Source organism: Syngnathus leptorhynchus, chromosome 21, assembly GCF_054491065.1.
Source record: "Syngnathus leptorhynchus isolate UIUO chromosome 21, UIUO_Slep, whole genome shotgun sequence".
NCBI classification, from domain to species: domain Eukaryota; kingdom Metazoa; phylum Chordata; class Actinopteri; order Syngnathiformes; family Syngnathidae; genus Syngnathus; species Syngnathus leptorhynchus.
Window position 1 is genome coordinate 7191336 of NC_141215.1, and position 15209 is coordinate 7206544.

General features: G+C 55.5%; 1 protein-coding gene across 9 annotated transcripts in view; it reads left to right on the forward strand.

Moving 5' to 3' along the window:
- The window catches only part of celf2 (cugbp, Elav-like family member 2), a 76319-nt gene that overhangs the window by 42091 nt on the left and 19019 nt on the right, over positions 1-15209 (forward strand). For 7 of the 9 annotated variants that reach the window (XM_085902678.1, XM_085902670.1, XM_085902671.1 and 4 more), the window contains exons 1-2: positions 977-1291; positions 9109-9144. In XM_085902678.1, coding sequence (XP_085758804.1) covers positions 1239-1291; positions 9109-9144 — 89 coding nt within the window. In that variant the 5' untranslated portion in view covers positions 977-1238. Of the gene's footprint in view, positions 1-976; positions 1292-9108; positions 9145-15209 lie in introns of those variants that run through there. The other 2 variants (XM_085902674.1, XM_085902675.1) reach the window with 1 other exon arrangement.

The window sequence follows — 15209 nt, forward strand, 5'->3', positions numbered from 1 at the left end:
GGCAACAAGTCAGCGCGTGCGTGCGTGAGCGAGCGAGCGAGCTAATCGATGAGCTGATGGCTGCCACTGTAATCACGCTCGTGTGCACTGTGCAGTCGATGACCCGATTTCTTCCTACTGCTGGAAAGAATGCCTTTGAATGTTTTTGTCGGCTGCAGGGGCAAAAGTAGATGGTCACCTTTCGGCACACTCATTGATACGTACTTTTAAGTGGGGGGAAAATATATTTATATAATTATTGATATATATTTTTTCTTCTTCTTATTTCCCACGTGCACCCAGCGACACCTCCAACTGCAATGAGATTATTACGCACAAATTAACATTGTCAGCTAGCATGATTTGTGTGGTGTGTGTGTGTGTGAAGGCGAGGGACGGAAATAGCGAGCGAGGAAGAAGAGCGAGAGGCTGTCAAGTCTATCCATCCTCCTCCTCCTCCTCCTCAGCCCAGCAGATGTCCAATAGTGTCTATTTAAAGCTGGCTACACGGTGGCCGTGCCACCAAAGCGTCTCCGAGGCGGCTTTCGGCACCAAACGTTTGCTCGGCCGGCGCTCACCTCTAAGCCGATACGGAGAAAAAAGAAGAACATCGACAGGATGCGGTGGCGTGTCAGACAGGAAGTGGGCGCCCTTCTGCTTTTGGGAGTGCGCTTCTCTTTTTCTTTCTCTCTTTATGCACACTACTTCCACTTTGACACCTGTTTGGATTGCCCCCCCGAAAAAAAACAGTCAACACCGACTCAAAAAATGGGGAAAGCAGTTCATCCCCAAAAAAGTCAAGCTGCACATTGGAAGCACCTGTGTTCAGTACATCCCCGACCCTGAATTGGAGTGATGTCGGTCAGGGTGGCAGCATCGCAAGCTCGCAGGCAGTGAAGGGGGGGGGGGCTGAGTTTGAGCAAGAGAGCGAGGAAGCGCAAGAGAGTGAGCGAGCGAGCGAGCGAGGAGGGGGTGGCGGGTGTGTGTGCGCGTGCGAGCGAGCGAGAAGGCGCGGCGCCACTTCTCATCAGGCAGCAGCGGCAGCAGCAGCAGCAGGACGGCTCGCCTTTGCCTCGCATCTCGCGGCCGACGGACTTTAAAACGTCTTCTCCCGTGACGCCTTTTTCACTTTTTGTATCGGTCTTTCGCTTCCGGCTCTTTCTTTTTTTTTTTTTCTTTTTTTTTTTTAAGCGCCGCACCCCCCACCCCCCGCCGCGCAGCCCTCCTCTTTTCAGCCCCCCCCTTTCCTGCCTGTCATCATGGTTTCTATCATTTCTGACCTGGACCCCCTGAAGAGCTGGAACGTCTTAAGGTAGGCCCCGCCCCTCCGGGGGACGCTCCGGTGAGGGCGTGAAGCGAGCGGCCGCCAGAACCCGGACCGGCGTGTGTTCCGTGAACCCGCCTCAAAGTTGAGTGTGAGAACATAACTCCCTGTCCCACCCCCGGCCCGCTTCTCACGGAGATATTCATTTCCGAGCGAGCGAGCGACCGACAGCGAGCGGCTTAGCATTTTCTCGCAAGTCAGCGTTTTTGTTTTGCTCGCCGTTTCCACGGAATGTTCCTCCCGACGGCACTCGTCTCGTGTCTCTTGTTCACGAGAATCTTTGTTGAGAGAGGGAGCGAGAGTGCGTGCGTGTGTGTGTGTGTGTCACATGCTGTAATGTAACACACATGAAGCCCTTCCCACTGGAACACACATTCGCCATCATCTGACCTATATGCACTCTTGTAGCGCACACTGGAATGTAACACACACAAATGTGTATGATAGCCGCTGTAACCTAACACACTTATGTAACAATAACGCACACGCAGTCTAGCCCAAATAGCTTTTTTGATACAAGTGAAGAATTTGAAGACTGAGCTGTGCTGCGACTTTCCCGTTTTTCGGACAAGTGTTCGTCTCATGTTTGTTATCGACGCGAGCCCTCATTTTGAGCGAAGGGGGGGGGGCGCGTTTAGTGGGGTATCGTATGTGTGTGTGTGCGCGTGCGTGCATGCGTGAGTGTGGCCCAACGCGCACACTTGATGTTGACGCTCCTCTTCAGAAACGAGCGTGTTAAGAAAAAGCAACGGCTGCTTTTGTGCACGCGCACATGCCACGCACAGAAAAGAAAATGAAACATGTTCAACTTCTCAAGCGTCAGCCTTGCACAAGTAAAAAAAAAAAAAACAAGTGACGCACATACTTAACGCGTACACGTGGTGCTGGAACAAACACGACGTTCGCACGCTAACCTTGCGCGCCTGCACAGTAACGCGTCATGATGGGATGTCGAAGCATTTGCGTTCGTGTGCATCGTGCTACTCTCCGTTTTGCCCAGTAAGTTTTTGGCGGGACCTTGGGCCAACACGCTGGCTGATGTCTAGGCGCCAATCTGAGCAGTTGAAAGCTTCTCGGTCACTTCGTCCGCCCTTTCATTCGTCAGCCAGCCAGCGCATTGTGACAAATGCGCTCAATAATGCAACACCTGTGCATGGAGGACGCCGCTCCGTCTCCATCTCGCCGGCTTTGCAAACACACACGCTAATCATGTCCTATGGCTGGATGTGAGTGCTGCACTTATAACGGTGCATATGGAGGCCGTGCGTGTGTGTGCGCGCATGTGTGTGGCGGCGGCGGCGGGGAGTGAAGGCGTAGCGTTTGTTGGCTGTTGTCCGTGTCAGCAAAGTGGAAGGAAATTGCGGCGGCGGCGACGTGCCCGTCTGTCCAGGTGACGCTGGCTCGGACCCGGCATCAAGTGAAGGGCAAAGAAATGCTGACGCAACATCCGTGCCAAAAATCCAATGACCTCGCAAAAGAGTCTTTTAACAAAGTCGAGTGCATTGATGCTAGCACGGTGCTAACAGCGCCCGCTAGCGATAGATACATTGTTAATCAAGCCGCCACCGGCACTAGCTGTCCGTCCCTTAAACCAAACGCCGAGAATGCTACAATACAAGGCCTCGAGTTTTCTCGCTCGCTTCGGTTCACTTCCCGTCGACAACGTTGTGTGCGACAACCACGCGCACGCAATGCGAGGAGGATCCCATTTCGGACTCAAGCGGTCGAGAGAAAGCAAATGACGAGCCAGCAAATTCTCCGCTGCCTGCCGCCTAACGTCGTTGGCTTCGTCGGCGTGCGCTCGTAAAATCCGAGCGACGGGAATGCGGCTCCCGGGCTCGGAGTCACATTGCGGTCACGCTAATGTAGCGCATCGGAGCGTCGACCGCCGGCCGCAATCGGCGGAAAGCCCTCGGGCGCCCCCGGGAATGGCGCTTCATCCTCTCGGCCCATTAATTCCGAGCGCCGCTCGGAGCCTCTGCGCAAGCCCCCCCCCCCCCCTCATCCGGCCCGTTTATTCCATCACCGCGTCGCCGATCCCGGCCCTCATTTTCGGCTATAATTGGACACGAGTCCCGCGGGAGGCCGCTCGGCACGCCCCGCCGTCTCCCGAGCGTCGCCTCGCTCGATAAGCGTTTCTGGGCCGGCGCAAAAGATTCCGGAAGACGCCGAGAGAGATGCGTGACACCTGTTAAGTCCCGTTAGAAAAAAGAAAAACACTCGAGTGAGCTCTTTTGTAGTCAGGCGGCGCGCTCGTCCTTATCTGGCTTCCATCCAATTGCCACCTGACACTTATTTTCTCAGGTCCAAATCGCACGCAAGAACGCCCGCGCGAGGCTAAAGTTAGCGCGGCGTAAGTTGCACTTGTTTGGTATTTTTCCGCAGCATTCCGCAGGGCGCCCATCGTCTATTTTCCCCCGTGTGAATAAATCACGGCCTTGCTCACGCTTAACCACTGAAAACTTGGAGCACTGGCCGCCCGCCCGCCCAATCACGCCAAAGTGAAAGACGATCATCCTGACGCGATTCCCTCCTTTCACAATTGGAGCGCCTTGGCCCTTCCCGTGTGCCTCCCTCCCTCCCTCCCTCCCTCGGTCTTTGTGTCTCCCACCCATTCCTCGACTTCCTAAGCCGTGCCGTCATCGTGTTTGGAGGAGGCCTTTAACGACGTTAAACGGGGTCTAAAAAAAAAAAAAAAGACCCGTGTTGCCATAGCGATGCAGCGCTCGCAGATGAAGGATTATTCCGGCAAGGAAAAGAGATTCGTTTGGATGAACAACTTGATGGCGGTTTTGCTGGGAAAAAAAAATAATAATTGTGTCGCCAACTGTTTGTTGCAAACTTTGAACTGAAATTGGATCTAATGTTTGCGCGCTCATTAAAAATGAAAACGCAAGAACATTAGAATTTCCCTAGATCTTACTTTGGCTCAGTGTCACGGCCGAATGACGGCCAACGGCGGGACGTCGCGGACGCCGTACCCCTTGACCTTATCCGGCGCCGCTGGCCGCTTCCATCCGGACCGAGATAAAAAGATGAGGCCGCTTGATCCCGGTGGGCGGATTAAGTGGACTCAAACAGCGGGAAAGAATTTGGAAGGAAAGACTTCCAAAATTGAGGAAAGGCGGTCGGTACCTGCCATCCAATGGCCTCCAGCCAGCTTCAGCCTTTGTCATCTGGAGGCTGATGCTTAGCAGCTCCGCGTTTTGAAACCCGCTGGCTTCTTATCAGCTGCTGAAAAGCGAGCCCTCGCGAGCCGTGCCACACTGCTGTTCTCTTCTTAATTCAATTTTGCCGAGGCTCACGTGGGACGGCGTTGGAATTCCGGTTTGTCACCGTGAAATGATTACACGGCATATTGTGTCGGTGCCGCCCGCTGCATTTATTACAAAGTGTCAGGGTGGATGTACATCACGGCGCCAAAATGCCCCTTCCCGACCACGCTACTTATTCTTTATGAGATACGTCGCTCCTGGCAGACGTGTAATCGGATTACGTCTGCGAGATTAAAAATAGATTGAATTCCCCTCGCTCGGTCGCCCGCTTTGTTCTCGGCCCGTCGCTCCCGCTTTTCTCGCGACCTCTGCGGTGCCAAACATGTGACAATCCGACATTGTCGGGAGGGTCGCTCAAAAATTCCAGCAGTGTCCCGGGTTGCATGACGGCTGGGGTCACATGACGGGCGGGACAAGCGAAGGCATTCATCCACGGGGCGCTCACGAGTGCCCGCCCGCCCGCTCGCTCGCAGCCTTGGAGTGGGAGGCGAGCGAGGTTTTCGTTCCACTCTTTTCTTTCTGCATTTGACTCTTGGCTTTTAGTTGGTCGCTGCTGCGACTTTCTTTGTTGTTGTGGGTTTTTGCATCAATTGGGGTTGTTGTTTTTTTTGGTCACAGAAGCGCTGGCTCGGACGCTGTCAGTCATGCAAGTGGGCGGTGCATGGGCGCCGTATTATTTCTCCTATTTCCTGCCCGCCCGCCCGCCGCTGTCAGTCAAGCTGTCGAGCGCGATTTGGCCGTGACGCTCCTCGTCTTGCGCGTGGCACGCCCCGGGAGGGAAGTCCCCGTCCCCCCCCCTCTGCCGGCGCCAGGTGGAGCGCCGTTAATGAGCACGCGTCTGGCTTTGTGGCAAAGTAATTGGCCGGACGACGGCTAACGGCTCGGCCTCCTAGCTGGCTCGGCTCGGCTCTCCTCTCCTCTCCTCTTGGTCGTCCTTCATCCTCCCTTTAGTTGACAGTGGGGTGCCCTCCCTCTCCCTTGGGGCGTCATTACGTTGTCGACTTGCCTCTATGGCCGAGTCACTCCATCCTTCAATTACGCCGGTGGCCTTCGCTTTGGGGATTTGTGTGTGTGTGTGTGTGTGTGCACTTGTTGTTGACGTGGAGTGTGCGTTTGTCCGCCCCAGATGCTCGTGTTTGGGGAAGGTAGGAATGAGCTCCATCCTTGGTACGTGGGCTTTTCTTGATTGTGATTTGTGCTGGGATTGTGTCCGCCCGCCCGCCCGCCCGCCGTGGTGCTGCTTGCGGAGAGCGCCCCCTCCCCCTCCTCCTCCTCCTCACTGGCTATCTGGTTATCAGCAGATTGTGCTTATCGCACAAACAAGCACACACTTGCTTAAGAAGGACGCACAAGACACCCTGGTGTGCTGCGTGCGCTGAACCCGTGCAGAATGTACTTGACCGCACTCGCTCCCTTCGCACCCACCGCCGGGCTGAAAAATGGGCCAACCTGGGAAGTTGATTCAATCTGAGCCCAAAATATAGTTTAGAAAAAAACTGTTGCAAATCAACCCGGGAGGTCGGTCCAATTTTCAAGCCGAATGGGCTCGTTGTCGTCTCCGTGTCCGATTTTGTTTGGCGCGCACAGAAAGACGCGGCGCGGCTCGCTGCGCGGCTCGCTGCGCGGCTCGCAACGCAACGTATTGCTGCTCGACTTAGCAAAGCATGCATTATGGATCGCACGCCTCATCGCATGACAAACGATTGGCTTGAAACATCAACAGCGTGAAATATTTATGCGTCAGAGCAGGCGTTGGCGACTTTGGCCGTTCCGCCTGCCTTTTTGCTGCTGTGTTTTTGCCGTGCTCTCGGTCCGGTGGCCTTGTCTTGTTTTTTTGAGCTGCGTGTTGAAAGCAAACGAGAGAGACGTCGAAGGCCAGGGATGCGGCCGGCCCGGCCTGCCTTTGGTTGCAAAAGCGCCAAATGAAAAGCCAACCCCGAACGGCTCGGCCTCTGGAGGGCTTTAACAGCAGTCCTGTTTAAAGAGATGAGATTGCTGCGAGGGATTCAATTTGGGCCAATGCGACGGCGAGCGGGGTGCGCCGCCGTGTCTCCACGTGATGGAATTGCCAAAGTCTTGCAAACTCTCACTCACTCTGGATTCCTTTTGATTTGACACATGTCCCTTTCGCACGTGGCAGTGATTGATCCTTTTTGCAGTTTCTACCAAAATGAAAACTATTTTGTTGCATTTTGGATGACATTTCGAGATGCATTTGCGTCTGATCTCCGCCTAATGAGATGATAATCTGCATCGGCGAGTCGAGTCGGTCTCTCCCTTAATCGCTGCGAGTAAATCCAGCGGCCCGCCGGGGCCGCTTGGCTGGCCTAATTGCCATCGACGAAAGCGCGCGCGCGCCGCCGCCGGCTAATTTACGAGCGATCGCCTTTAACGCGAATGTTTTTCTTTTCCCCGCTTGCTTCATTGACAAAGCAACGAAGACAAATGGAGGCGACGGGCGCCGTTTCCGGACGGGTGGGGCTATGATGATGATGATGATGAGAGCGTTCCCAGGCAGTTAGGGGGAGGCCTTTTGTCACACGCTGACGGATGGCGCGCTGCTCTTTAACGTGACGTGTTGCGATCATATCCCTTTGGCTGGCGCCGATCCGTCCGCCTGCCTGGCCTCACTTTATTGCACTCCATCGAGCGCCGCCGTAAATCCCAGACTTCATATGGCGTGGGATTAAAATGTAATATGGCACTTTTCCAGGCTGACATTTTGATGGCCGGCCATCTGATGAGCCGTCAACTCATAATGGCCATTTATTAGCTGGCGTTTTCCTTTTTTACCCTGGTCAGAGTAGGCGAGAAAATCCCGATTTGACTTTCTCCATTGGACAGATCTCGGTGGCATCTTTCCGATCGGAGGAAGCGCTGCGATCGGACGAGATGCCGCCTCGCCACTTGCGTTAAGGCGCGCTCCGTCATCAAACATGCTGTTCAAACGTTAGTGCTGTGACACGCACACGCGCTCACACATGCCTGAGCACACGCGCACACCTCAAAACGGAGACGCGGGGTGGCAAATCCTCCAAGCGTGTGAAAGTTGAATGTGTGAAAGTGTTTGAAACGTGTGTGTGTGTGTTGATTGGTCGGGGGATTGCGAGGTGCGCAGGAGGGAGGGAGGGAGGGAGGGAGGGAGGACGTGTCAAGTGGGGGTGTTGAAGGGCTGTTAAAAGCTGTGTCGCTCGCTCGCTCACTCGCTCCCACGCAGATGGGCCGCACGTGCACGCGCTCACTCGCACTTTCCACGAGAATGAGAAATCAAAGTCCGCACGTTGCGCAATAAATGTTAGCACAGCGCTGTCTCAAATGCGCCGTGCAAACATTTCTTCAATTTAGTGATTCTTTTGCGTGCCACCAGGTGGAGCCCCCGCACCACATTTTAGCGCTTGCCGCGAATACAGTCTGTCTGTCTGTCTGTCTGTCTTGTCTCCAGGTGTTGGGGTTGCTTCTCTTTTATTTTCTCGCAATTGACACCAGCGCGCGTCTGTGCTCGCTCGCTCGCTCGCTGCGCTGCTTAGCGAATAAAGAGTTAGCGGCCTTCCCCGGAGGTTTCCGCTGCTCGGCCGTTACGTCCGACGCCTTTGCCGTCCTGGGAATTGTCTCGGCCCAGCTGCGACAGCTGCTTTGCCGCCGCCGTTGTCCCAGCTTCCGCCCGAATCTCGCGTGTGTCTAGCCGAGCCTGAGCGCCACCTTGCGGTCAAGACGCAAAACAAACAGCCCAAAAGAAGTGTGGTGCTGAAAAAGTCTTCTTCTTTTTTCCATTCCTCTTCTATTAATTGAAGGAATTTGGGACTGAAGCCACGCACGGCGTGGCTGTGGGGAGAGCGAGACGAAGGTTTGGGTGGTCACAGATGAAACGGACAAACGCGCGTCTTTGAAATGCAAAGAGCGCTGCCATTGGCTGCTGTGCGGAGGAGCACGCGCGCACACACACACACACGAACACATGGCTTATTAATGAGCGCATTGTTGAATTATTCTTTGATTTAACGGGGTGACATAAAACCTGCGCTAATTTGGCGTTGCTGTGCAGGTGTGTGTGTGTGCGTGCAAGCGCGAGAGAGCGAAACGTGTGCCAGGGGACCAATTTATTTACATGCTCCAGAAGAAGCGCACGGAATTATGGCGAGAAGAGCCGGCGGATCGAAGGAGCTTCTCCACACTTGCCAAGGACAAACAAGAGCAATTTAGCATTCCCAAGTGCACGCGTGCATGAGCGAGCGAGCGAGCGAGAGTGCGGTGGCATCAATTTTTCCAGGAACGCCTCCGACCACTTGGTACCGGTGCATGGCGCCGGTGCATGGCGCCGGTGCATGGCGCCGGTGCATGGCGCCGGTGCATGGCGCCGGTGCATGGCGCCGGTGCATGGAGCCGGTGCATGGAGCCGGTGCATGGCGCCGGTGCATGGCGCCGGTGCGGCTTGCCGTGCCGATCGTCCTTGTTGCGCCGTCTGTCGGTGATTTGCGTTTGTCGTGACGCTCTGTTTCCAAAGTCAACTTTTTGCCTGTGTTTGTGTTCCAGGCAGGATGGCGGCGACCTGAGCGGACCACTGCAAAGGTAGGCTTGGCTTTTTTGACATGGGCGCAGACGTCCAGCTTCCATTTCAATCCTTTTTGGCGGGTCTTGAGCCTGCATTTGTTTGGGCGTGCGTGCGTGCGTGCGGAACCGCCTCTTGTCGTCGTGCACCTTTTGCTTTGAAGCCGATAATAAGCTCAATGTCGCTCGTGTTGATTAGCGTGTAAATGGCACGGGCGCGATACAAGGCACTTCTGAAGGCCTCAGGTTCCTCTTTGGGAGCAGGTGTGTGTGGGAAGCAGGTCTACGCACACGCTTCCTGTTTAGCGACAGCTGAGAGCATAATTACAGAGATGCGCACAATGCGGCGTCCCGGTACGCTGCGTCCCGGTATTGCCCGGTGTGACAAGCGACGTTCCTTCCCGGCGCTGCAACGGTGCCGCAACAACCGAGCGAGCCCCCTCCCGCTCTTCCCGCTGATGAATATTCATGAGCACCGGGGGGATCGGGCCCAGTCGGCGGTGACAGTTATCAGTGTTAAAGGCTCCTTCCTCGTTTCTAATTTATCCCCCAGCGAAGAGGAAGCAAACCAGCAATCGGCCCACCGCTTCCGGGGGGGGCGGCGTGGGTCTGATGATGTCATTGTCGTTTGTTTAGGCGCCGACTTGAGTCAAAATAGTGATCAATTGCCTATCGGACATTTTTTTTTTTTTTTCTGGGAGAAGCCCCAAATGCAAAAGATTCTGGAGCTGTCGTTTGTGCGTGCAGCCAATTCTTTGGGTCAGCGTCGGAACGGGCTGAGCTGTACGTCGCCATCGAGAGATTCCCGGTTGAAAGGAAAATAAAAATCGGGGTCAGCACTAAAAATAGCGGCTCCAAGGTATTCCGGATGCGGATACGCGTCTTGCCTTTTTAATTGCTTGATGCCGTTCATGTATTTTTCATCCGCGTGTGAATTATGGAGGTAGGTCAACTGTGTGGAAGGGAGCACGCTGTGTGTGTGGGGGGGGGGGCTCCGCGTTGGGGCACACACGAGCACGCCGTTCCCATTGTGTCGTCGCTGACACCTTCTCCGGGACGCCGAGGAGGAGCGCGTGTTGTGTGGTTGCCGATTAATCCCACATTGAGGTCACGTTGGCTCATCACCATGGCGACAACCTTCACCAAATACGCCATGAAAGAAGGAAGGAAGGAAGGAAGGAAGGAAGGAAGGAAGGAAGGAGCCAGTCACAATTTTGGACGCTTTTAAATAATAACACGCCTTGGAGACTTGCGCCAGTGTAGAAAGTGTGTAATAGTTTTCATTCTCTCGGCACCCAATGAGTTCCAGGTCAGCGGTCCGGATCGTACGCTGAAGTGAGCCCCCCCCCCCCCAACACTCACCTGCCACCTCCTTGTGCGCGTGTGTGTGTGTGTGTCAACCCCAGGCACTAAAACCAAGAAATGAAGAAAACGTGACATAGATTTGAGGCTACTGGCCATTTCTTTTTCAAAATCTCACTTGAAAGAAAAAAAAGACCCATCGATCTTTTTCTTCAAATGAATTTATTCTTGAAATGTACTTTTGGATGAAATTCTCATTCCGTTGACTTTTTTGTTGTTTTCTTAGTCTCGGAAGCATGAACACACTTTTGTACAAGCGAATGTGGGTGTCGTTGGGGTTTTTGCTTTGTTTCTTTTTTGAGAGGCTCCAGATGGCTGAGAGACAGCTGAGCCAATTAGCGAGTCTCGCTACAACATCGTCACACCGGCGGATCGCCGTGCCTGCCTGCCCGCGTGCGTGCGTGCGTGCGTGCGTGCGTGCGTGCATGCCCGCCTGCGTGCATGCCCGCCTGCGACGACGGCCAGCTGCCGACGGGCAAGCGCCGCTAATTTTCCCACAGTTTGTCGAGGCGGCGGGGTCGTTGGGCCTTGTCGGGGGTCCGCCGGAGCGGCGTGGCTCTTTCAGTCTGTGCCCCGGTAGCGAATCAGTGCCGCTGCAACGTGCTCCGATTGATTTGTTATTTAGTGGTGGGCGGGCGGGCCCAAAAATCTTCGGTCGCGCCTCGCCTCGCTGCCCTTCATTCTGATTCGACTGAATATTGACAAAAGAGGCTGGAACGGTCCAGGCCGGCCAGCCCTCCCCTCCCCTTCCCTTCCGTCTCCTCGCGGCGTCGGATGTAAAAATGTGGGACGTTAACGAGGCGGCGGCAGCGGTGCCTATTGTTCGTCCCGCCCGCCGCCTCTCGCCTTTCCCGAGCGGCGCTAATGGAAAGCGAGCAATTAAAGCGCTAATGTCGGCAAAGGGATGGGCGGCGTTGCGCTGTGCAGCTCTCGGTCAGCAAAGTTGAGTGATGTCGCGTTTGTGGATCCCATGTGTGATTTTGTTCATGCGTGTTTATTTTGACACCGGTTGCAGGAATTTGTTGCAAATTGCCTTTTCCGCTGCGCTTGTCGGTATCATTTTTTTCATGGTTGCAATTTCGTGACCGACCTCCCGGGAAGATTGCAGACAAGTCGATTCGACGGTGCCGCCGGCGGGCGGTGGAGGGCTTTTGTTTCAAACGCGCTGTCCGTCCGTCCGTCCGTCCTCGGCTCGCGAGGCAGGAGAAGAAAAGTGGCATCTTATCTCTCCTCCTGCGGGAGGGGCCGGTGGTCCTCCCTCCGCTTCCAGATTGTCTGGCTGACCTTCGGCCCTTGGTCGGCCAAGCTCGCTCGCCGTGTTTACCGTACCATAATGGCGCGGTCGGTCGGTCGGTCGGGCACGGCGGCTTATCGCCGGCGAAGTGGATGAATGGCGGCGTAATGGGAAGGCGAATTTGTGCCGCCGTCACCGTGTTCCCGCCTCCTTTGCAGACGAATTGTTCATATGGCCGGCTGATTGCGAAATCTTGTAGCTATCTAATGCAATTTTTATCCCGCTTGCCCCGCCCGTCCGTCTTCCCGAGCGAGGCCCTTTCTTCCAAAGTGCTGAGTCAAGTATTTTCTAAATAATTCAGCCGTGTTTTGGTGCCGCTCCGCTCGCAGCCAGAAGAATGCCAATGAGGACATAGAAGCAAGCGCCTTTTCTTTTCCCTTTTGTGAATGGGCTGAAGGTGAGCACAATGGCGAGCCAAAGGATGGCGGGACAGACAGACAGACAGACAGACAGACGAGATGAGACGTGGGTGGGGGGGACCGCTGGAGAGGCACTTTGCTCATTTGTCTGTTTTTCAAATCCCCAAAACCTGACGTGGTGCCAAGTCAAGTGCGCCGAAGCTTGCTTTCTTTTTTTTTCCATTTTCTGGCATTTGCATGGATTTCAGTGGAGAAAGACCATTTGACTCGCAAGCGTGTTCGCTCGTAGCCTTTCAAGCTTGTCACTCTTTCCCAAGGCGCTCGCTCCCTCGCTCGCTCCCTCGCTCGCTCGCTCGCTCCACTTGCCACCCCGGCCGGGTCAGCGCCGCTCGTTTCCGGCAGCTGGAAAATCCTTTGATCCCGCATCCGGCACGGTTTTCATGACGACGCCCTTCCATTTAGCGCCCCCGCCGGCCGCTGACCTTTTCCCCATCGGAGCGTGTTAGGGAGCGCCAGAGGGGAATCGAGCGCAAACCGGAAACGACAAAGGCGCTTCCGAGTTGCTTTTGTGATAATTTGGTGCTGCTTTACTTTCCAAAGCGGACCCGCCCGCTGGGGGCCCCGCCCCGTCCCGTCCCGTTCGTCTCGTCCGTGCATTTGCCCTGTTGTCGAGCTCATTTGCATTTGGATTCCGCCCCCACCAGCGATGAATATGTATGGAGCCTCCGTCGTCAGGCGCTGTGATCCTTTTGCAGCCTTCAGAGGAAAATGGGATTCATTTCTTCAGTGCCTTGACGGTGCCCGCGTTTGGGGTTTTCCCGCTTGATCCGTACCTCGTTGCTTCTCGCCGAGCACTTTTTCAAGTTCCTTGTAGTTTGGGGTTGGACCGCGCTGTGGGATTTAAGGACAGAGGCGCTCGAGCGTGCCGAGCGCCATTTGACATTTTGCCCACCGAGCGACGGCGGCAGCGGGCGCTGTATTTGCGTGCCGCTTATTTCTTTGATTTTGCCACTTTGGCTTTTGTCTGCCCTCCCTCCCTCCCTCATTTGAGATGATGGCCGAGTGAAGAAATGAAGGGGAACGACCGCACCGCAGCGGCAGCGGCAGCGGAATCCCTCCCGCATTTTCCATCTCAGCAGCAGCAGCAGCAGCAGCAGCCTTGGAGCCAGTCTCCATGTTTTTCCAGCGTGCAGGTGCAGCACGGTCGTTGTTTGCATCATGTGTTGTTGCGATGACGTTGCATTTACTTTGCAGTCCGACGTCGTGGGTTGCGGCTGCCAGTCGGGCCGTTTGCGGCTGGTTTGCGGCCCGTTGCGCTGGGCTTTATGAGCCTCTTTAACTGCACAAAGATGGAAATTAGGGAGCGGAATCATTTCCTGACCACTGGCCCGCCCCTCCTGTCTGCCTAATGGCCCGGCCACCGTGAGGTTCTTTTTTTACTACTCTGCTGACACGCTTGTTGGCCTCGCTCGCCGTTCAAATAGCGCCTCCATCAAGTCTTTGCTAAAGTGGCCGGAGCGCCCCCCGTGGAATCTGGCCCGGCACCTTTTCAGTCAGTGAGTGTCGTGAGACACGAGCAGAATACAATGCGCGGCCACGCTCGGCTACGGATAATCGATACGCTTGGTGATTAATGAGAGCGGGGGGGTAGTCGCAAGAATGTGAGATTTATGAATATGTGCCCGAAGCTGCTCGGGACGATGAGCGTGACTTGTTATTCCCATCGACAGACAACGTAGGACACGTGTCAAATCTGCCCGCGATTAGCACTGACGGGCTACGTGGCAGTGCAAATCCATTAGCGGGCGCCCGATACCACGGGCTAAAGTGCTAATAATGCCCCACACGCATTCATATGGAGAATGATACGCTTGAGATTGATGATTAGCTCTCGCAAACGTAGAAGGCGGCTGGCTGGCTGGCTGTTGGCGCTTGCGTTGCTGTCGGGCGGCCCCACAGGAGTGCTGAGCCTGCGCCGCTTTCAAATGAAAATAAATGAGAGGCGGTGACCGCCGCTGCCCGCCGCTGCCCGCCGCTGCCCGCCGCTGCCCGCCGCTGCCCGCCGCTGCCCGCCGCTGCCCGCCGCTGCCCGCCGCTGCCCGGGTCCCACTTTAATGAGGAAACGGATCAGCTGGGTGTGTGTGTGCATATGTTGCAGTCAACCAGAGATTGGTCAGAGTTTGCGACGTCCGAGAAGCAGCGGGGGGGGGGGCGGTGATGAATGGAAGGGCTCTTTGCGACGAGCGCTGGCGGCCAATTATGCTTGGGGAGCGCTCTGATGCGCCCCAGGTGGAGAAATCACAGCCGGGGCCCCCCCCCTTCCACATTTGCAATCATTGGCCTCATTGTGATGGGCGATCTGGAAGACATTCTCCCAGTTTTGAGCTTTGCTCCAATACAAAGCACAAAAAAACACACACCCGTGAATGGCCTGACCACACGTGCGTCCTTTGTGCGTGCGTGCGTGCGTGCGTGCGTCCGGTCGCCGGCGTTAAACGGGTCATTCCCGGAGTGGGCCTCTCTCTCCGCCGACCGGTATGCTCCATTAACGAGCGGCCTGCGGGGAGGCGGTAGGAGGAGGCTCTTGTCCACGCTAGTGTTCGCTAGCGCTCCCGCTTTAGCTCAAACGCAGCCGCTCGCCGCGTTCAATTATGGATGAGCGCCTCGTGAAATATTCACAATACCCACAATCCTCGGCGGGGGTATCCAGCTTGCCACTTGCTCCTAATTGTCAGAAATAGGGGGACACAGCCCTTGGGGGAGAGGAAGCCCGTCCGTCCCAAATGAGAGCAAGAGACGGAGCCACGGACGGTCAGGTGGATGGCGCCTGCCTGCGCGTCGCCCGCCCAGCGAGTTGAGGAGTTTCAAGTCGCCATTGGCTCGATGAAGCGTTTTGCCACGTTGGCGGCCATTTTAGACACGGTTGCGTTTTGGCTACGTGACACGACGCTGGTCGGTGTTTGGCGCTGCTCCGTTTGAAGAAAATAAACAATCAAGCCTTGACATCTGGCTTGTTGTTTACAGCTTTTTGCCGGCCTCATTATTTCACGCCGGATGAAAGCGGCCGGCCA